The 21320-nt window shown below is 40.9% G+C and overlaps 2 protein-coding genes across 8 annotated transcripts in view; one reads left to right on the forward strand and one right to left on the reverse strand.

Annotated features, from left to right (window-relative positions):
• Positions 1 to 315: 315 nt before the first annotated feature.
• AKIP1 (A-kinase interacting protein 1) lies at positions 316 to 7996 on the reverse strand. 3 transcript variants are annotated; one of them, XM_019456238.2, is made up of 6 exons: positions 7891 to 7996; positions 7445 to 7672; positions 6901 to 6981; positions 4612 to 4716; positions 2956 to 3030; positions 316 to 755 (listed from the first exon to the last, which is right to left on the reverse strand). In XM_019456238.2, exons 2-6 carry the CDS (start codon positions 7664 to 7666, stop codon positions 615 to 617), a joined length of 624 nt encoding a protein of 207 aa, XP_019311783.1. In that variant the 5' UTR covers positions 7667 to 7672; positions 7891 to 7996; the 3' UTR covers positions 316 to 614. The 3 variants fall into 3 exon arrangements, with proteins under 3 accessions (XP_019311783.1, XP_019311787.1, XP_053755979.1); XM_019456242.2 differs by having other exon boundaries at positions 7895 to 7914; XM_053900004.1 differs by lacking the exon at positions 2956 to 3030 and having other exon boundaries at positions 7895 to 7963.
• Positions 7997 to 8138: 142 nt separating this feature from the next.
• DENND2B (DENN domain containing 2B) overlaps positions 8139 to 21320 on the forward strand; it is a 178549-nt gene continuing 165367 nt past the window's right edge. For 3 of the 5 annotated variants that reach the window (XM_019456225.2, XM_019456230.2, XM_019456227.2), the window contains exons 1-2: positions 8140 to 8610; positions 10613 to 10683. The gene's annotated coding sequence lies outside the window, so the exon portion shown is untranslated. Of the gene's footprint in view, positions 8611 to 10612; positions 10684 to 21320 lie in introns of all 5 variants that reach the window. The other 2 variants (XM_019456236.2, XM_019456237.2) reach the window with 2 other exon arrangements.

Below are 21320 nucleotides of genomic sequence, written 5' to 3' on the forward strand. Positions count from 1 at the left end.
GGAGGCAGAGTGCAGGCCTCAGGTGACAGTCGAGTAAGCAGCAGCATCTTCACCTGTTAAGACTTCCCGGCAGATGAGCGGCAGGAAGGCACCTGCTGCAAGGGGCACAGGAGTCTGGTGGCCACGGCCAGGGCTCCCTGACAGGGGCCTGAGGAGATTACTCGAGGATGCCTCCTCCACAGAAGCTGCAGGGGGTGATTGGCCTGCTTTGGGCAAATGTGTCCACAGCCTCTCTGCCCTCGTTTCATAAGCCTCCAGCTGTGCGTGAGCGACACTGTTTCACCTCTTAATACCAATAAAAAGGAATTCTCTTCATTTCCAAATCATCTCCCTTTATTATAATTAGCCTTTACCTGGAAAGTAAGCAGTTAAAAACCATTCAGATAGCATCATTACATTATTATTTTCAGCCAAAGGGGGGGGGGGGCGGGCACTTCCAGAATTTTAAGTTAAAATAGGCACTGAAAGAGACAAACTCCAGTTCCCAGGAAGACTGACCCTCTACAGTCAGCACTAAAAGCAGGAGTAATGTGTAAATATTAAGAGAATCATATGGTGACTTTATTCTTCTTGCTACTTAAGAAAAGGTGATGCGATGGCCGTGATGGTCAACATCATACGGCGAAGACCAAGTCCACACTTTGTCCTGAGTCCACTGCTACCACGTGAGTCTTGGTTAAATCATTTGCACCCACAGTGACGGAATAGGTCCCTGGATATACTTCTATGTAGAGGTCCTTAGAGATGTTCTCAGCCTGCAAGAAAAAGCATATATTAGCGGTTTAGAGATTTTCTATCACAGTGCCATCAGGGCACCTCCAGCAAGGTGACCCCTGTGTGCCAGAAGTACAGTGGAACAAAGCACTGATGTGGGACATGGAGGTCCTGCTTTCAAGTCAGCCTGGGAAGACAACAGGAATGTCATTTAGGTAAGTCTCCGCCTCTCCTTGTGCCTGTTCCCTTATTTCTAAAACTGTGATAATACCTACCTCACAACATGTACGTGAAAACACTTTGTAAGCGCTAGAATGTTACAGGAACATGAAGGGTCATAAATGGGACACTCCAATCATCGTGTTGGGGATCAAAAACAGACAGTGGCACTTGTTAGCATGGATTAGCAGTAATGACAAGGCACCATGGAATAACGAGACCCTTTTTAACTGTGCTTTGCTAACTCAGGAGGAAGATGAACTATTCTCTTCTCTGAAAGTGGAGCACACTAGAGTAGATCCCATTCTGTCATGCAGCAAGGCGGCTGGCTGGCCAAAGCCTCCCCCGGAGGATTGGTTCTCCCACAGTACAAAGCATGGGAAACTGGAGTGAACGGAAAGAGTTGTGTTTAGAGCTGTGCCGAACACAGACCGTCTTCCAAGGACAGATTCAACACATGGCTGGGAAGTGAGTAGATGTGTGGCCAGAGGAGGGGTCTCAGTTCCGATGGCAGACGGCAACACCACACACAGGAGAAGAGAAGAGCCTGCAGTAAAGAGCCAAAGCTCACATCCCACAGCTGGGACGTCCCTGCATGCTTCCTCAGTGCGGGGCGGGGCGGGGCGGGGGGCCGGGGGGGTAGCCACAGGGAACAGCTGCCCTTTATACCACCATACCCGCGGCCCAAACCAAACCACCGGCCAGCAAATTCCACAAGGAGGAATAAACGGTAATATTTATACTTTTATGAAACTGCCTTCCCGCCCTCTACTTTGCAGAGATTTAAAGTGAACTTTTCCTCGGACGCCTGGGTGGTTCATTCGGTTGAGCTTTCTACTCCCAGTTTTGGCTCAGGTCATGATCTCACAGTTGTGTGGGTTTGAACCTTGCGTCGGGCTCTGCACTGACAGTGCGGAGTCTGCTTGGGATTCTTTCTTTCACCCTCCCCTGCCCCTCCCTTGCTCATGCTGTCTCTGTCTCTCTCCAAATAAATAAAAGTTAAAAAAAATTAAAAATAAAGTGAACTTTTTCCAAAGCTGCTTTAACCTCTGTTCTTTCACACTCAGTTACTGCAAAATTGGCCTTATTATCATTTAAGTGACACGAATGCATAGGACTCTACCACAACTATGCATTGGACATCAACTAAGTACACAAAAGTCGGTTTCAGAAAATTCGGCTATATTGGAATCATAGAAAGCCAAGGATACTTCATTTGTCTGCATAAAAGGAAACACAGGGGTAAGACTGGCATCTGTGATTGCAACACCATGAATATCGGGCAGATTAGCATTACCAAAATTCAGCAAGCATGGGAGGCATCTAAACCTTACAACTTATCTGTGCTAGAAGCAGATATTCTTCATTGCCACTAACTCTAGCATATTCCGAATCCTGGCTAGTAGTACACTATAGACAAATAAAGATTAAGCAAACTATTCCAGCAACATGCTGGAGTTCCTTTTCTCAGAATTCCAGCCCTTCCAACTTCCAGAAAATTCCCTGGGTTCATGAACTAATGAGTGCTTTATTCTAAAAATGAAAAACTCATCACTGCGTTTTTGCAGGGAAACATTTGTGGAAAATGAGAACAAATCCCTTCAAATGTTTTGGAACTCGATCTAACCAAATGTATATGTTTCAGAATTTCAGCAATGGTTTTCACTTTGTAAGCAGGAGGGTCAGCACCCCCCTGCTGCTTGAACAGATGGTGGGATTCCAGCAGGACCCAGTGCCAGCCCAGCTGGGCCGTAGGAATGGAGATGTGAATACTTCACATTCTTTCCAACCGCAAGTATGAGCCCAAGCACAAAGAGTATCCCTTAAGCTTCAAGTGAAGGAAGGATACCAAGAAAACATAATTTTACATTGAATCAAAATGCTGTACGCTCTCTTTCCTCAAGGGTGAAACCTCCCAACTTCAAATACTATGGATCTGGTACAAAGAACACTCTAACCAGGTCAGCTGGTTCATGGAATGCACTGGTGGTGAAGCCCAGAACACAGAAGATCTGTACTCACAGGCTGCTGAGAGGCCTCTAGAGCACACTCTGATGCGTGAGAGATGACTCCAAGACCAAGAGAGGTGTCTTTTCTCTAAAGAGATAAGTTGAAACACTGATTAGTGCCCAGACTTCTGGATTATAGCAAAAAACTTTCTCTTACTTTATTAGGGTCTAATAATTGTTCTGTCAGTTTCTTCCAAGTTGTCACCTAAGTTATTAAGGCTTTTAGTGAACTCTGTGAGGTATTTGTAGATGTTTACCATGTTATTTAATTAATTAATTTATTTATTTAAAACATTTATTTTAGTGACAGAGTGCAAGCAGGTAAGGGGCGGAGAGAGAGACATACAGAATCTGAAGCAGGCTCCAGACTCTGAGCACAGAGCCTGACGCGAGGGTCGAACCCACGAACTGCGAAATCATGACCTGAGCCAAAGTTGCACGTTTACCTGACTGAGCCACCCAGGCACCCCTACCATGATTCTTTTTTATACTTATATGGGCTTTGGAGACAGACCTGAATTTGAATCCTATCTCCTGCTTTACAAAAAGGGGTGGATTAATTTCTCTAAGTCCGTTTCTTAGTCTACAACATGGGGATACTAGATTGGAGATTTTAAGTGCAAGAGTGACTGACACTTAGCAGGCTCTCAGAAAATAAAATTCTCTTCTATGCTTCTCCCAGGAGTGGGGGTACTAGAGGGGAAAGGCAGAACTGATAAAGTCGATCTCCCTTAGAAGCACTAACTTACATTTTATAGGAAGGGATGGGAGGGGCAGGACTGACCCTTGCTCACACGTAACCCCCTTAGGATCAGGCAAGAAAAGGGAACCCAAGATTTGGGCCGTGTTGGTGCTCCACACATGCCAGGGAAACGGGAGGGGCTTCCAGCGTGCATCCAGCCCTCACTCACATCCCTGTGGCCATTCTCCTGTCCTTTCCCTAAACCCATAGGCCAGAGAAGTCAGGAATCCAATCTGTGGATTAGACTCTGAACTTAAGTTTGCTGTCTTCAAGTACAACTAGGAGAGTTTAAAAAGAGCAAAACAAAACAAAACCCTACTCTCTTCAAAAACAACAATGGACTCCTATGGCATCAGTTCAACAAGTAGAATCTTTGGCTTCCCCAGAACATGTGGTAAAAGACAGGTAAGACTGTAGTAACAGGCCTATAATTGTTCCTAATACTAGTAGTTTATGTTCTAATATTTTAGGAAAAGAATTGTTACAAGAGACCCCCCCCCCCTTACACTTCCTTTTTTAAAATTACCAAAGACATGATAATTATCACTAACTTAGGGTGAAGTATGTGATTATTAAAAACCTCTTTCGCATCTGTAGATGTAGGTGAGGACATTTGAAGCTCTCCTCTTTAAGCCTGTCCAAGGATCCTGGGACTCAGGATTTCAGGCTCAACTGAAGATGCTGCAGTGGCATCAATCTTATCTTTTGGACAAAATCCTATTTCGTGTTCATTGCTGCGAGGTCTCCAAGGCTGGGGGTTGATACATTTCCATTGAACACTGTAATGCTGAGACACAAAGTAATCCCCCAAATACAAATCCAGCAGGAACTCCTAATTACAGGGTATCACTTCGGGGGTGGTGGTGGGTGTGTGGGTGTGTGTATGTGCGTACTAAGAGCATGGCACGGACAGCTGAGGATACATACCTGACCATTCCTCCTGTCACAGCACAAATGCAATTCCGACTTCCTTCTGTGATAACGAGAGACGTGGGCTGCCCCTCCATCCTCCAGTACAGATGAATAATATTTCTATAGAAGTAATGTGAAAGATATTGGGTAACCAAATAGTCTGATCAAATTAAAAAAAAAAACAAAAAACCCAAAAGCCTCCCTGCTACTTGGGGAAAATGTGGTTAAGGAGGGAGGCATCAGAGCAAAGGTAAATTATCCAGTCTCTTGACAGGCCTCTGAAGTTAAGGAACAACTCTGAGCCCATGTAAAGTAGCTGCAGAGAAGGAAACTTCATTTGGCATCACTTTGCTGCCATCTGCTGTCTTTGTAGGGCAAGAATTCTGGCCACCTACAGTTGGGCAGGACGATGCTCTCTGCCAGGTTAAATAATTGTCACAACGTCTTTGCCCTAATGTCAAGTACATATGCCCTTCCACCTCCTCTCATCACAAATTCTGATGAGCTGTTCCATTTTTATTGTCTAAGTCCCAGACAAGGACAAGGGAAGAGAGGTGCATCTCCTTGAGACTTAGAAATACAACAGGAAATGTAACAAAAACTCAACAGCTAGGCAATCGTTCTGTCCATGAGGGGGAGGGGAGGAAGAGGTCTGTAATTTAAGGATAATAATCCAAAGGATCAGAAAGCAGTTACATTTTTTCTTGTCTACTTCCTTCCTCCCCCTCGAAGTTAACCTTAAACTTGCCCTTGATTATGACTAATGATGAGGACATCACAAGCCTGCTTGTTTTGAACACAGTGTACAAAAAGTGTTTAAGGCATGAGACCAAAAGAATGAGAAGCTGGGGATAGCACTTCAGGACATAGGTCTAATGATGTATTTTAGGGGCTCCTTCAAAATTGTAAAAGCAAGCTCAGAACACGTCTTAATTCTATCTCAAGAAAGCCACGGGATTCTGAGACTCCATCCAGAGTGAAAATCTGAAGTATGGACTGAAAATCAAAATGAAGAACACCATTTTGCTAAACCTCAAACCAAAGATCAACGTTATTCCTTTTACCGAACCATGTACCAAAATGTTTAAGTTGATCACTTCAAAGAAAAGCTGAAGTGATGGATTTTTCTAAAACTAACAGAATAACACAAAAATATTCTCTGGGCCATATCTCATTGATAGGAATCCTGTTCTTGGAGTCAGAGGGCTTTTACAAAAGATGTAGAGAGAGAAGAGATTTTTAAAAATCTCAATAGATGAAATTGAAACAAGGTATTCTCTTCCTTCTCCCTTGTAGACCAGCATCCTTATAACCACATTAAGAATCACATCATGTTAAGGCTGGAAGAGACCACAGAGTCTGCCATAACTTCTAGATAACAGAGTATCTTCCATGCAGGTAATTTCCTTGGATGCAGGCTGGCCTGCCTTCACCTTTCCTTCAAAGTACTTAAAGATGACTTAGTGTATGGTTTTGAGAAGAGAGTCTTTAAAACCTTTGTACACTCATTTCAGTGAATGGTACCAAAAATATCACTTAAGTCCCTCATGCTGACAGTTCATGACAATTTTCTGGTGTTCATCTCTCAGTGGAAACCGAAGAAACAGACTCTAGAGGCTGGAAAGCACTTTAGAGATCTTCATTTTATGACAGGGAAGGTAGGCTGAGAGAGACTAGCAGGCCCAGGGCATCATAGCCAGAAAGTGGCGGAACATGGGTGTGATTCCTGGGAGGCTGCTCCTGCTAGTAAGCCACACCACCTCTGATGAGGGCACTCATCAGGTTATGAGGGTTCCACATAACCATCTTTGTGGCCGACAAGTGATATGGACTCATAGGGACATACTTAAAAACAAATTACCAGGGACTTGAAACAGAGGTTAAATTCTAGTGTAGGGAATTTGTTTCTGTTTTTGTTTCAATACATTTCGAAAACCAGAAAGGCTCAGTTCCAGTTTAGAGTGACCTTACTGATGTTTTTTAACTTTAGTTCAGTTCAAAGTTAAAAAAAATCCCTAATATCTGGACTTGATTGTTTTGGAAGTCAGCAAATAAGCTTCCCACCCCTCCTCCCCCAATAGTCTGTATCCTCAATAATACCTACAGAACTGGACACCCAATATTTGTTGAATAAATTCTAATTTGGATTTATCACCCGGTTTAAATCCCTGTTTACAACCTGCCCTTGAAGGCGGGGCAGGGCAAACAGGTAGTCTCCAGATTCTCCCTAAATTCTGCAAAGATCCACTTTGTGATCCATCTGCAGGTGGATCAAGGGCATGGCTTTGGCTTACACCAACTTACCCCACACTGACTTGAAGTATAGTCCATGAATTCTGCCATTGTTCTGAAGGAAGCACTGAGGGTTGGTTGTCTTTCTTCTCTCTATTTGAATAAATGGCAAATCACAGGTGAGATGTGGTATTCCCTACTGGAGAATGAAGTCATTTGGAGAATGGCATCTTTTTTGCTTTTCAAAAGGCCCCTGCAAATTTAAGTCAGTAAGAAGAACCTTACTGAGAAAGAATTCCAATCTAATAGGAATTTATCCAGGACAAGGAAAGGTTTGCTAGCTTTCCTGTAAAATCAGGTGGTAACATGTAAGATTTTTTTATATATATAAAAAAAGTAACATACCAGGGCCGACCACTAGTGGTACCCTAAACTACCCAACAAGAATCTGTCAAATGTCAAGAGTTTTCAGGGGGCTTTCCGTTCATTGTCCCGTTACTTTACAGCTTCCGCCAAGGACAGGACCCCTCAGGTGCTTCTGCTGGGCGTCCCCAGGTTGCCAGCAGGCCACCAGGAGCGAATGAATGGGCTGGTCCCCCAGCACAGGAGCCCTCACCTCTCCCGGGAGAAGGCGCTGGGGGCCGGCTGCTGGCCGTCTTTCTCGGTCAGGCTGTTCCCGGGAAGTGACCCCCACGCTGCTTTGGGGGAGCTCCCGCGAATGCCAGTCCACCGCCCTCCTCTTGGCCCGCTCCAGCACTTCTTGACCCAGCCTAGCCGTGCGCTGCAGGGCACGTCGGTCCACCCCGTTCAGCGCCGCGGCCGCCAAACAGTTCTCCATGTCTCCCTGCGCGGGTACATACACACAAACGCGGGCTGGTCAGCGGGCCGCCGCGACCCTACTCCCGCTGCGGACGGGAGCCCAGACTCGACCTCCCCGGCGACCACCGCCCCCAGTTCCGCCCCCAACGCGCCCTCGGGCCGGTGCCCGTCCGGGGGCCAGCTGGTGCGAGCAGATTCCCTCCATTTCCGTCTCCCCCCCTCCCCTCGGTAGGGGGCCCTCACCCACTCGCCTTTCCAGGCGCATGCGCCCAGCCCTGTGTTGGAGAGGGAAGGCTGGACCTGGAGAACCCGGCGCCGGCGCAGCAGGCCATTGGCGAGGGGGGGGCTGGGCCTGGGGCCTGCGCCGACCACGCCTTTTGCGTCCCGGCGGCGGCCCGGGAGCGCCGGTTGCCGGCCTAACTGCCGGGCGCAGGGGCGGGGCTTGGCGGCGTGCGGGGCGTGGAAGTCTGAGTCGAACCGGGGCCGGGGCCGGCCATTCTGCGCCTGCGGTGGGACCCCTGGGCTGGGGGCCATGTCCTCCGAGGTCATCTCCAGCGCTTTACGAGATGGACTCGGAGTAAAGTTAGTTGGTCGCCTGTTGGGCTAAGAAACTGTGGGGAATAAGACACCTGCCTCCAGGAGCCTTTTTCTGCCTGGTCCATAGTTTGGGATACCGCTACTCTAAAAACTTTGAGATGAGGTGAGGCCACACAGTGAGGCCGCCAAGGTGGCGCTTGGAGAAGAGTGTGGCACGCCGGCTGTGGGCAGTGGGACTCGGGGCCCTCCGCCAGAAGACAGGTGTTCAGGGCCGGAGGGGCATCTGAGTTCTACGTACAGCTCCGTAGTCTCATCGTGGCGGCTTTCTAACTTCTCCGGTGGAGAGTAGGGACTCACACATTTTTGGAAGCCTCTTCTCTTGGGGGGTTGAACCCAGCTTTCAAGAATAGTTGCAGCAACGTTTAAGTAAGAAGCTATGCATCGTTTTCTTCCTCTCCATTCCTCACCTCTGGGTTATTTGATAGAAGGTATATAGCCCAAGGTCTCGCTGCTAATTAGCGACTGGGCTACACCACACTGCGCACAGCCAGCACAGCAAAGCCTTGACGTTCAGGAAGAACCACTGTAAGGGATACTGCTCATTAGGGGTCATTTTAAGGGACACGAGGAAATCAATGCTGACCTAGTCTCCTCAGCAGATGGCTTGATCAGCAGTTCTGGGCCACCAGGATACCACTGCAACCTCCATCTGCACTGTGGCTCATTTCCTGCTTTCCTCTCACAGAATGAAATTAAGTAAAAGTCTTCGTTATCATTGGGATATTTTCAGTGTAGTATAAAATATTCTAAAACTTTTCCTTCAGTAAATGGTTTTTATTGCCTCCTTTAGAACTTAGTGGTTAGGCGCACATGGTCCCGAATATCCAGTCTGGAGAGCTGAGTTTGAATTCAGACTTTGCCACTTTTTTGCTGTGTTGATTCTGGGCGAACAAGTTACTTCTTTGAACTTCGCTTTTCCTCTTCTCTATACATAGGGATACTAATAGTACCAACCTCCTGGACTGTAAGCTTCTTGAGAGTGGGGACCATGTTCATTTTGTTTACTGAGTTTAAGGTGCATCTAGTATTTTTTATCTGTGACAGAAGGGGCTAAAAACAGCTCTTGAATGCAGTGAAGTAGGAATTGGGTTGCTGGGTTTTTTTTGTGTGTGAGATAAGTCCTCTAAAATGCTTAGCCCAATGCCTTGCAAACAGTAAGTGCTCCACAGATTTAACTAGCATTATAACGCTCCAAGCACTGTTCTAGGACTTGTGGAAAATAGAAATGGATCAGGTTAAAGCAGAATAAAAACGAGAGAATGATGAACCTAAAATCTGTAATGCCAGAGGCCAAATATTAAGATTTTGTTCATAAGCTGTTGTTATAAGATTGATAAAGTGCTATGAGGCTTAGAGGAGAAAGGGATACTTTTCAGTTGGGGGTATCAAGAAAGGCTCGTTAGAGAAGAAGGCATTTGAGCAGTCTTGAGGATGGCCCAAGAATTAATAACATGTTTAAAATCCCTGTTAACTGCTTTTATAATGAATGTGGTTCGAACTTTTAACTGTGTCTATGTAACCATGAGCACATATTTAACCGTTTTCTACCTCAGTTTTGTCATCTTTAAAATGGGAATAATAATAGTATATTCCTTATAGAGTTGTTGTGAGAATCAAATAAATTAATACATATAAAATGCTTTGAATAGTACTTGACACATAGTAAATACTCAGTAAATATTAGCTAGTATTATCTTAATCAGACTTCAGCCTTGTCTCCCCATATGTCCTTCCTTACCTGATACTATATCCATACCTCACATCACTTGGCTTTCTTCCACAGGATTCTGTTACTACCTCCCATTCCCAATTCCATTCCAGTTGAAGCATTACTTTTTATCAAGTCAACTTTTTGAAATCTGCTATTCCCAGATGCAACCTCTGTTTCCATGGCTTTCTTTTTTTTAATATTGATGTACTTATCCCAATCTGATTTAAATTATATTAGTTATGCTTCATTTTCTTTCAAGGTGGAAATTATTCCTGATTTGTTTCTAAACATCCAGGGCTTGTTAAGCAGTAGGTGTTCATTAGGCATTTGTTGGATTTACTGACTTAATTTTTTATTTAAATAGATCCCTGTTAGGCCAGATAAGAGTTGGCTTCTTGGAAAAAAAAAATCTACCTACATACTTGAGTGAATATAAGGAATATTCAGTTGTAACTAATTTTCCCAGAATTTAATAGTTAGAAATATATGGAAAGAAGATGCTTGGAATGAAACTAAAGCCTAAAGACTGACATGAAATTAAAATTTTGCATTTATTTTTATATTTATAAACGTATTTATATATATCTTTTTAAAAAATGCTTTCAAGGTTTGAACCATAAACCACAGATTGAGAGGATCCTTTTTCTCTTTTTTAAGATTGGATGGAAATAATGATGGAACATGACCTACCATCAGGCCCCATGTGGATCAAACACAGCCCAAGCCAGGTATTCCTTAAAGCCACTGGTGGGACTTGGAAATATAACAGAAAATAGAGGGAGGGAATATGATCAGGAATGTATCTGATCATCAATGGAGAAAGGAACTGTTGATGTAAGTCTTTCATGATTTCTTTCTTCATGAGGTAAATACATTACAGGGAACACATAGAAGTTGTCTAGAAGTTCCCCTTGTATTCTGGGGAATAGTGAGTTGGAGGACATCTTTATTCCTGGAATCTGTGGAAAGAGATTGGTGCTGTATTTGGGACTTTTTGAGGAGCAGAAAAACCAACTTTAGTGAAGAGAAAATGTAAATTATTTTTCTCTGTGTGAAGAAGGCAAAAGAAGGGTTAAAAACCTATGATGTAAAAGTGGGTATCATGCCAGAGTTAGACAATGATTTATACTGTACATACCAGAGAATGTATAAATCATTTTATTTGACAGGTGGTATTTTTATTTCTTCAACAGACTTAGGGAGCTTTAGAATCATTACAGCTTTGTAAAGTAGTATTATAGACTGAGTTATTAGATCATTCATTTTGCCTGATTACATCAACTCATTGGGTTTTTGGAGAATGAAAGAAAGTCATTATCAAAATTGTCATCTTGATTATATAGATTAAAGAAAATGGATCAAAGTTCTGAGAATTAGCTTTCACAACCTGTTAAAAATTAAAAAATTGGAAGTTAAAAAATTGATTGCAGAGCAGGAATGATTAGGGAAAATTTTTGTCATTTTAAAACCATCAGAGATTAAAGGAATAGTAATTTTGGTGGATATAAATAGTTGGAATTCATGTGCAGTTTAAAAAAAAACTACCTTATTGAGTTGAGGTATGATTTACCTTACATTACATTATATTCACCTGTTTTAAGTGTATAATTCAATAAATTTTAGTAAATGTACAGAATTTTTGCAGACATCACCACAATCCAATTTTGGAACATTTCCATTACCTGAAAAAGATCCCTGTGCCCACCATATGCAGTTAGTCAGGTCCTATCTCTAGAACCAGGCAACCATTATTCTGCTTGCTGTTTCTATAAATTTGCCTTTTCTAGGCAGCTCATATAAATGAATCATACAGTATGTGACCTTTTTTATTTGGCTTCACTTAGCAAAATGTTTTTGAGGCTCATCCATGTTGTGGCAGGTATCAGTACTTCATTCCTTTGTATGACTGAATAATACTCCATTATGTGAATATCCTACATTTTGTTTATCCAGTCACTAGTTGATAGCCATTTTAATTGTTTTCACTTGAGGACTATTATGAATAATGCTGCTATGAAAGATTAGGTACGAGGCTTTGTGTAGGCACAGATTTTAATTTCTCTTGAGGAGACACTTAGGAGTGGAATTGATGAGTGGTTATGTTAAATTTATGTTTAACATTTTAAGAAACTGCCAAATTGTGTTCCAAAGTGGCTGTCTCATTTTAAATTTCCACAAGTGTTGTATGAAGGTTCCAGTTTTTCCAGACCTTCCACAGTACTTGCTATTGTTTGTCGTTTGATTAGAGTCATTCTACTGGGCATGCAGTAGTAGCTCATTGTGATTTTAATTTGCATTTCTTTAATGACTCCTGATGTTGAGCACATTTTCTTGTAGCTATTAGCCATTCCTATTCTATTGTCTATTCAATAGATGTCTATTCGATGTCTATTCACATCTTTTGCCCATTTTTTAAAATGTTTATTTTTGAAAGAGTGAAAGTTGGGGAGGGGCGGAGAGAGAGGGTGACAGAGGATCCAAAGCGGGTTCTACGCTGACAGCAGTAAGCCCGATATGGGTCTTGAGCTCACAAATTGTGAAATCATGGCCTGAGCCAAAGTCGGCCACTCAACCAGCTGAGCCACCAAGGCGCCCCAACCTTTTGCCCATTTTTAATTGGCTTTTTAAAAAGTTATTATTGAGTTATAAGAGTTCTTGCTCTGAACAAGAATTCTTGATCAGATGTATGATGTATAAGGATATTTTCTCAGTCTGTGTCATGTTTTTGATTTTCTTAATGGTATTTTTTTGAAACACATCTTAAATTTTGATGAAGTCCATTTCTTAATTTTTTTTCTTTTATGGATTGTGCTTTTGGTAGCTAGAAAATCTTTTTGCCAAATGATCTGTGTACAAGTTGGGGAACAAAACATCAAGTCTGCTATGACTTACTTTCTTTCACATTCAGGCATTGAATACTTGGGACACGTGCACACCTTCCAGACCACCAAGGATGTGTGAGAGTTTATCAAGGTCCGCTATGGCTAGCATGCTCCTGGGTCTCACTGTTAAATTTCTGCTGGTCTGTTGCTTACCCCAACCAATACTACAGTCTCAGCCAGCTGTGATGTTGATTTTCCCTGATCGTTTACCACTTGTTTTCTAAGGTCACTTGTTTCTGACAATACCCTAGGCACCAAATCAAGTCAGTGCCCTCCAATGGTAGAACTACTGATTTTCATGACTTGTCCTGTCTTAACAGAACTACTGTGTTGGCGCTGGGGTCAGGGAAAGGGAGTGGGAACAGCCTCTGTTGTCCCAGAGTCCCACTTTTCTCACAGAGGTTCAGTAGTTTTATTATTTATTTATTTTAAAAATAAATGCTTTCCAAATGTTTGTTTATTTATTTTGGGGGAGAAAGAAGAGAGAGAGAGAGACAGACAGACACACCATGGGGGGGAGGGGTACAGAGAGAGAGAGGAAGGGAGAGAATTCCAAGCAGGCTCCACACTCAGCATGGAGCCTCACATAGGGCTAGATCTCAATGATCCGTGAGATCATGACCTGAGCTAAAGTCAAGAGTCAGATACTTAACCAACTGAGCCATCCAGGTGCCCCCAAAATAAGTGCTTTTCAATTTGTTGTGTACCTCTGGTCAATTTCCAAAAAAAAAAAAAAACAAAAACCCAAAAAACAAAAAGGCTGAAATGCTTTTTTTGACAATTTTGTATAGTTTTTTTGTGGCTTTGGACAGATGATTTACCAATCTCCTTAATCCATCATTCTGGAATTACCCCTAGGTAGAGTTTTAATGTCCTAAAAACTGACACCATATATCCTGACTGATGTAGCAGCTTTTTAAAAATTAATATTTAGATCTTACATTCCCTTCCAATTTTACATCCTTCCTAGCTTTTTAAAACACAATTGTTGACTCTCTTGAGGTTTACTTTTACATATTCTTTTAGGATGAAATTTATATTTATTCTATCAGTATTTCTTTTTTTTTTTTAACGTTTATTTATTTTTGAGACAGAGACAGAGCATGAACGGGGGAGGGTCAGAGAGAGAGGGAGACACAGAATCTGAAACAGGCCCCGGGCTCTGACCTGTCAGCACAGAGCCCGACGCGGGGCTCGAACTCACAGACTGTGAGATCATGACCCGAGCTGAAGTCGGACGCTCAACTGACTGAGCCACCCAGGCGCCCCTCTATCAGTATTTCTTTATTTGTTCAGTGTTCATTTAAATCTTTGTTCTATATTGTGGTTGGAATGTATTTGCATTTCAGGAAGCTCTCATAAGTCGAGTAGGAAGCCAAATTTCCAGGGTTGGATTACAACATTTTTGAGTAAACCATGGTTATATATTCTGGTCTGTGCTAAGTCTATCTAATTATGATTATAGGTGTATCCCATTTTAAGAAATAATAGAAATACATTAAAAAATTTAATAAGTAATATGGTGATTATATTATTTAAAATATGCTGTTCACACTCAAATATTCGTATCCTTCAGCTTGTGACTTTTTTCCACTTATACACCATCCTCTTAACATTGTGTAGACAACATAAAATGGTCTACAGAAAAAGTTTCTGTATTTTTTTTTTTTTTTCCTTATGAGACCCAATAGTAACTAAGGCAAAGATGTCCTATTTGGGAGAGATGGGACAGATTGGGGGGATATTGAAAGTTATGCCTGGTGGCTGTGGACAATGAACGAGGATCCCAAAGTTGAGATGGCTCAAATTATTATCTGAAGTTACTTGATTATAGGGTGAGGCATGGCAGGTAGAGAGGTATGTCACCTTTTGTACTACTCTGTTCCTTGGGCCGGGGAAATTTTCTCTTTATTGTGGACTGGGCAAGATTGGGCATAAGGTGAGTGGGGCAGAGGATGCTTTCATTATGAGGAAGGAGGAGAAGAATATAGTAGCCAAATAGAACATGCAGCTTTGTGGAGAGAGGAGGTGCAAAAAGCTCGCTAGGCTTGACACAGGGCAGAAGATTTCTCTGGCTGATATTAGGCATTCTGAGTCAACAGCTAGATCCTCATCTTCCTTTTTGGATTTTAAGAAAGTAAAAGTCAAGTGAGGTCAAAGGATTATTTAATAAATGTGATAGCCAGATTTGAGGGTCCATTATCTGATGCATAACATGGATAGAGGGACAGAAGGAAATGGACTAGAGAATGTTTCAGACTAATTGGTTTTAGGTGTGGTCCTCTGACTATCTTATTCTTTGACTTAATTTTTGTGCTGACATCTCATTTTATAAGTCCTAGCTTAGTCTCAGTGCTAGCACTTATAAAATGAGATGTTAAAACAAAAATTAAAATCATGGATGTGAAATACTTGGAAAGACACATTGCTACATAAATGTAAGAAAATATCATTGTATAATGCTAAAATATTAAGAGCTACTGCTAAATGAAACTTTCTCATAAGATAAAGCTTCACCAAAATTGCAATGAAAATTGGGGCGCCTGGGTGGCGCAGTCGGTTAAGCGTCCGACTTCAGCCAGGTCACGATCTCGCGGTCCGTGAGTTCGAGCCCCGCGTCAGGCTCTGGGCTGATGGCTCGGAGCCTGGAGCCTGTTTCCGATTCTGTGTCTCCCTCTCTCTCTGCCCCTCCCCCGTTCATGCTCTGTCTCTCTCTGTCCCCAAAATAAATAAAAAACGTTGAAAAAAAAAAAGAAAATTAATGGAAAGATGAGGTTTAATTTACCACAGATTTCAATATGCGTGTATTGAGTCTATGCTCGCTGAACAGTTGAGGTTCTTGTGTGTTAAAAGTGAAGGACAGATCACTTCAGTGACATAAACCCTATAGGTACCATGATTTTATAATCCTTTTCTGCTTACTGTGTTTATGATGCTAGTTTAAACTGAGTACATTTGCTTTGTAAGAATCCAAAGGAGAAGATTTTTCCAAAAAAAGATGATGGTCTGTTTATCTAGGCCCTCCAAAAGCATTTCCTGCCAGGCAGTTGACATGTAGCCTTGGCACAATTTCAGAAAACTATTTGCTTCTGTTTACCCTTCCAGATACAGCATCTCCTAGGAATTGAGATGAGGAATCTCCTTTAACTCTTTTAAACTTTATAAAGTTTATGTAACACTTTTGGGTCTCCTCTTTATGTTAGCACAATGAAAATTCCTGTGTCTTTAAATTCTAAAAAAAATGCCTCTGTTTTAGTAATTTACTAGCAGAGAAGTCAAAGCCTTAAAGTGAATTAACCCAATAAAATGTAATTAGAATATTCCTTTTCCCATATGATTGTTAATCTAAGTCTCCTTTTCAGAAAACTCAATGCAATTATATCTGAATATATAAAACTTATTAATCATGGGATAAGTGTTAGCATTTGCAAAATCCTTCTGCATTAAGAAACAGAACCCACTATTGAGTTTTTCTGAAGAGTATGCTCTGCTTAATTGACTTATAATATTTTTCTTTTTCTTTTCATGTAACATTTCAGAAATATTTTCTGAAGTAAGATAATAGTATGTTTAAAAAATAAAAATTACTCAAAATTTTTATTCCTTTTAGGGAGTCAATTTGTTTCTAAATGTTTTTAATATTCATTATATAGTTAGGAATATAAGAGCATATTATAGCTTTATTGTGACCCCAGAATGCATGCTATTTTAATTAAGTATAAATGTATCTTTGAGGGAATGTGACAGCCAGTGTATTAATATAAAGATGAGAAATTTGAGATACAGGAAAAATACAGTAACTTCAGTACCTACTACAGTTAAATGTTGGCAAATTTAGGTCCTCTCTGCACACTGTTGTTAAATATATTATTACTTACTTTCTTTGTCCTACCAGAATGAACTAAAAAGGATTCTAAAACTCTAGCCAGCACCAGGGTAGGCAGCAGTAGATGAAGAAGGATAAGAAGCTGTGATGACCCTGAAATGAATGGCATGGGAAGGTGGCAAGAGAATAGTTTATGATCAGGCCTAGGCTGGGGAACTGGAGCCAGGTAAGTGGTTCAGATTCAGAGCGTATCCATGATCCAAGGTCAGAAGAAGGCCATGAATTGGAACAAGATGACTACTGAATGGCAAGGATCAGGGCAAGCAACAGATCAGAGACAAAAGTACAGGAGATTGGCATACAAACACCAGTGAGATGGGTAGGTGGGGAATGATAAGCATATGTCCAAAGTTTAGGGTCTCAAATTTAAGGTTGCCATTAGAATTTGTCCCATTAATACTCTGGACAGCATAGATCTCACATTTCCCACCCTCCTTTTCTCTGTAATTTACAAGGTTTCAGACATAGTTGGAAGACATGACCCTGCTTTTCCACAACTGATGCTGAAGGCCTATGTGCTGAGATGAATGGCTCCCTGCAATAAGGGAATCAAGAGTCAACATAGTCTAGAGTCTAGAGCGTTCTGTCTTGGAGGCTGGAATTGTAAGGGCAAAATGATTTAGAAAAGATAGGGTCACCATTGTTATCATGCACAAAGAGTTATCTTGGTCTTGTGAATTGGGGACATTGGTCCATTCCATGACTTCTTATCTGTCTTGAAACCGTGTTGGTTCCCAGACTACCTGGCCCAGCAACAATCTGAGTACTGACTGACAGCCTCAGCCCAATCCTGTGAATCTACACCACCTTAATTTTTAGGACTTCCAGCTATATATTCCAGGGGAAGTAAAGAATAGGAGATCCAGAGTCAGGGTGAAACAAGCAGAATGACTGAGACAATCCTCTCTGTTAGTCAGGGAACTAGTATCACGGTCCTCTCAGAGACCGAGCTCATCCTCCCCCTCACTGCACTGTCTGTCATGGAGTAGGTCCTTAATAAATTTTGGTTGAATATTGAATTATTGCAGGGGCCTACAAGTGATGAAAGTAACTTAGTGGGAGAAGGAGTGGGAGAGGAACTCCTGACATAGGCACAGAGCCTGAATGCAGCTTTCATATATGAGAAAGATGAAACTATATTGCTAGGGATGTCCTAGAAATAAATGAAGATACAAAGAAGTTATTAACATACCCATGGTTATAGAGCCATCCAGGGCAGCACTAGAAATTTACCGAGTGTCTTTGTTTTCAGATTTATGCTGTGTACACTAAACAAATGGTTTGTAAAGATTCAAAACAGTGCTTAGGCCAGCAAAAAAAAAATTTTTTAATTAATATAAAGTTTGAGTAAGTGAAATTTTGAAGATGATGGAATCTAATTGATAACTTCCTTACTCTTTAACCTGTAGATAATCTCCCTTTTAAAAGTGTTCATTATAGTAGTGATTATGCAGAGAAGAAGCCTGTGATGAAAATGTGGTATAAAATTGTGTTCTTTGTTCAGCAAGTTAAAACAAGCTGGTCTGTAAGCAATTATTATCTTCATCAAAATTCCTAGCTCTAATGTTTTGGCTTCATTGGCCCGGCACGTATGCCTTCTTGAACAATTGGATGGATTTAAAACACTTATGAGATGTTTGTGCTTATATCTTAACATAGCATCAGTTCAACAGGAAAGAGAGAGAGAAAAAAAGTAACATTTGGCATTAGGGCATGGTTTAAAAAAGAAAATCAAACCAAAACTAAAGTAAACAAAAATCCCTTACAGCGCTTAAATCCCTGTATACGAATGAACATTCTTTATTGAGCCTTGTAATGCCTTCAGTAGCCATGCTGTAGTTAGTGTTCAGGAGTGTCTTTCTGTTCCTTACTCTTTAATCACCTAATGTTTCTGGAAAGATTACTGGAGGGTTGGCTACCCGTTACTAACATTTTTATATGGGTGATGCATTCTAAAGAAATCTCTTTTTGCCTTTTTTGCTGTATTTTTGGTTATTCCAAACAACAGCAACAACAAATATATACTGTAATCTAAGGAAACTCCTCAGGTGCCTGGTTGGGTAAGCAGATGATTTAAAAGTGAATTAGCTTTTTAAATTCTGAATTTGCATATGTGTGAGTGACTATGAAGAATGTGCCTTTGGATAAGATTGGGAATGTTTGGTTAAAAAATAATAACCTTTTAAGATTAAAAATATTCACAGGTGCATTTTTAAGCTTATATAATTTTTTCTAGAGGGTTGGGTTTCTGTTTACATTCTTTGGTTAGCTAATGATCACATAATCTAATATTTATACTATATATTCTTTTGAAATTACTGTAATGCAACAGCCATTTATTGGGTAGCTGTCATTTACTAGATATTGAAGATGGATACACCTTCAAGGGGTACACATTCTAGCAGAATCAACAGATTGGGTGTCATGGTGAACAATACTTGTGAACAGATGTTCTGGGCTATGGGCTGTGCGTTGGGTGCAAAGAGAGGGAGTAATTCATTCTGCCTAGGAGCAGGCTTTACTGAAAAGGTGACCTTTGATTTGGGCCTATCAAAAGTGTTAACCTTCTTGACATTTTCAGGAAATGACAAGTTATTTATGAGACTGAGCATAATGAAGCCAATATGTAGAGTTTGATAGAAGAGTTAGAAGGAAAAATGTATAAAATTTCCCATAAGGTAGAAGAAAAAGGCAATGAGATGGACAAATAAAGGATCAATCTAGGAGGTCCAACATATAAATAGGAGTTCTAGAAAGAGAAATTAGAGAAAATTAGGGGAGGAAATCTATGAAAAACAAAACAAAACATTTATTGGAACTAAATCAAGGAATATGAGCCTCCAGATTAAAAGGGCCCACTTTTAATGTGCCTTAGAACAATGTTTGAAAAAGTACCCATATGCAGGCACATCATCATGAAATTTCAGATTTCAGATAGGAAAGATCCTCCAAGCTAGCAGACACAAAAAATGCATTATATTTCCCAGCTGCAATACTAGAAAGCATATGACCAGTAGAACAATAACTTCTAAAATCTGAATAAAAAATATTTTTTATTTAGAATTCTTTACCAGCCTAAACTGTCAGTCCAGTGGGAGAATAGTTTGAAATCATTTTCAGCCTTGTAAAGTATCAATTTTTTTTTTTTACCTCCTATGTACCCTTTCTCAGAAACTACAACAGGGATCGAAAAAGAAAGAGGAAGACATGAGATGCAGGAAACAAAAGATCCAACATAGTAGAGTTATTCTTCAAAAGGAATAGGCATGCTTCTGAGATAAGAGATAGGGAGGCAAGCAGATGCATTTTGACATAGTAGAGGAATGTCAAGGAAAATACACCTCTGCTTTTTCGGCGATGAGGGCAAGGTTGCCTGCTAACAGTAATTGGTTAGAAGTTTTGAAAATATACAAACTTGGGACCGTTGTTGTGGAAAGCAAGAAAAGAATCTTAATCACTAGGAATAATGAAAAAAGGATTGTTGAGCAGTATTCAGTACGGTGAGGCGGTTTGTAGTGAAGCCTGTCAGTTTCTTTTGCACCTTTCAGTAGGTTTTCAGAAATCATAAAGGTACTTTTTGTCAGTCAACTTCAATGCTCTTTATCAGAGATCACTTTTTCCTGAGATGCTCTGAAGATTTGTTTTCATAACACAAACTGAATTTTGGTTGGTAAAGGATGAATTTCCTCATGGTATTAGATCTGTATGCTGGAAAGCTGAGACTCTTAAAAAATTACAATTGGTAGTAAAAATCTCACACACACACACACACACACACACACACACACACAGAGGTTAGAGTGACAGCTTCCAATGCATCTGTAACCCAGACTTTTTGAGCCCTTAAATCTTGGCTCTTTAAGTCTTGATGACTTGAAGGTTGGCTGATGACTTAGATACTTGGGAGGAAGGAACTAAAGACCGAATGGAATGCTAGTTATTCTGCAAGAAAAGAAAAGAGGAAAGAAAGGAGGAAATAAGATAGATGTGAGTGCTGGGAAGAGGTTGGCCTTCCAGGAGACTGAGGGCAGCTCTGTCCTCTGACTTGAGTGTATCAGCCATGTTTCTCAAGCTAACAGAGATGTTGGGGTAGATTACACTTAACAATAGGGTAGACACATACAAACTGTCACCCCCATCTTACTGATGTTTAAATTTTCAAAGTCATAACTATGACTATACAAATGGTAATGTGAGTAACTTTTTCATAACTATTTTAACAGAAGCTCTCTAAGCACTTATTCCATTTGTTAAGAAAATTAACAAAAATAATATTCTATTATACTGTTTGAATCCACTAAGCATGTAATTTTGGTCATCTCTGAGCTAGACATCTTTTCCTTGACTCTAACCTGTAGTCTAGAATCTCCCATAGAGTTTTTTTTCAATTATAACTGCCTAGACCCTACCTCTAGAGATTCTGCATCAGAATCTCTAGACATATCCTGGACTACAGCATTGCATTTTTATAAACTCCTCAGATGATTTTTCCCCCTGAGGACACATATTTTATTCTGTAAAGAAATATAAAGGAATTGGAAGAGGACTACAGTTCTCAGATGATTTCTGATGTGCACCAAGGTTGAAGACTATCTTT

This window comes from Panthera pardus, unplaced genomic scaffold (assembly GCF_024362965.1).
Source record: "Panthera pardus isolate Hobbes unplaced genomic scaffold, ASM2436296v1 HiC_scaffold_12, whole genome shotgun sequence".
Taxonomy (NCBI): domain Eukaryota; kingdom Metazoa; phylum Chordata; class Mammalia; order Carnivora; family Felidae; genus Panthera; species Panthera pardus.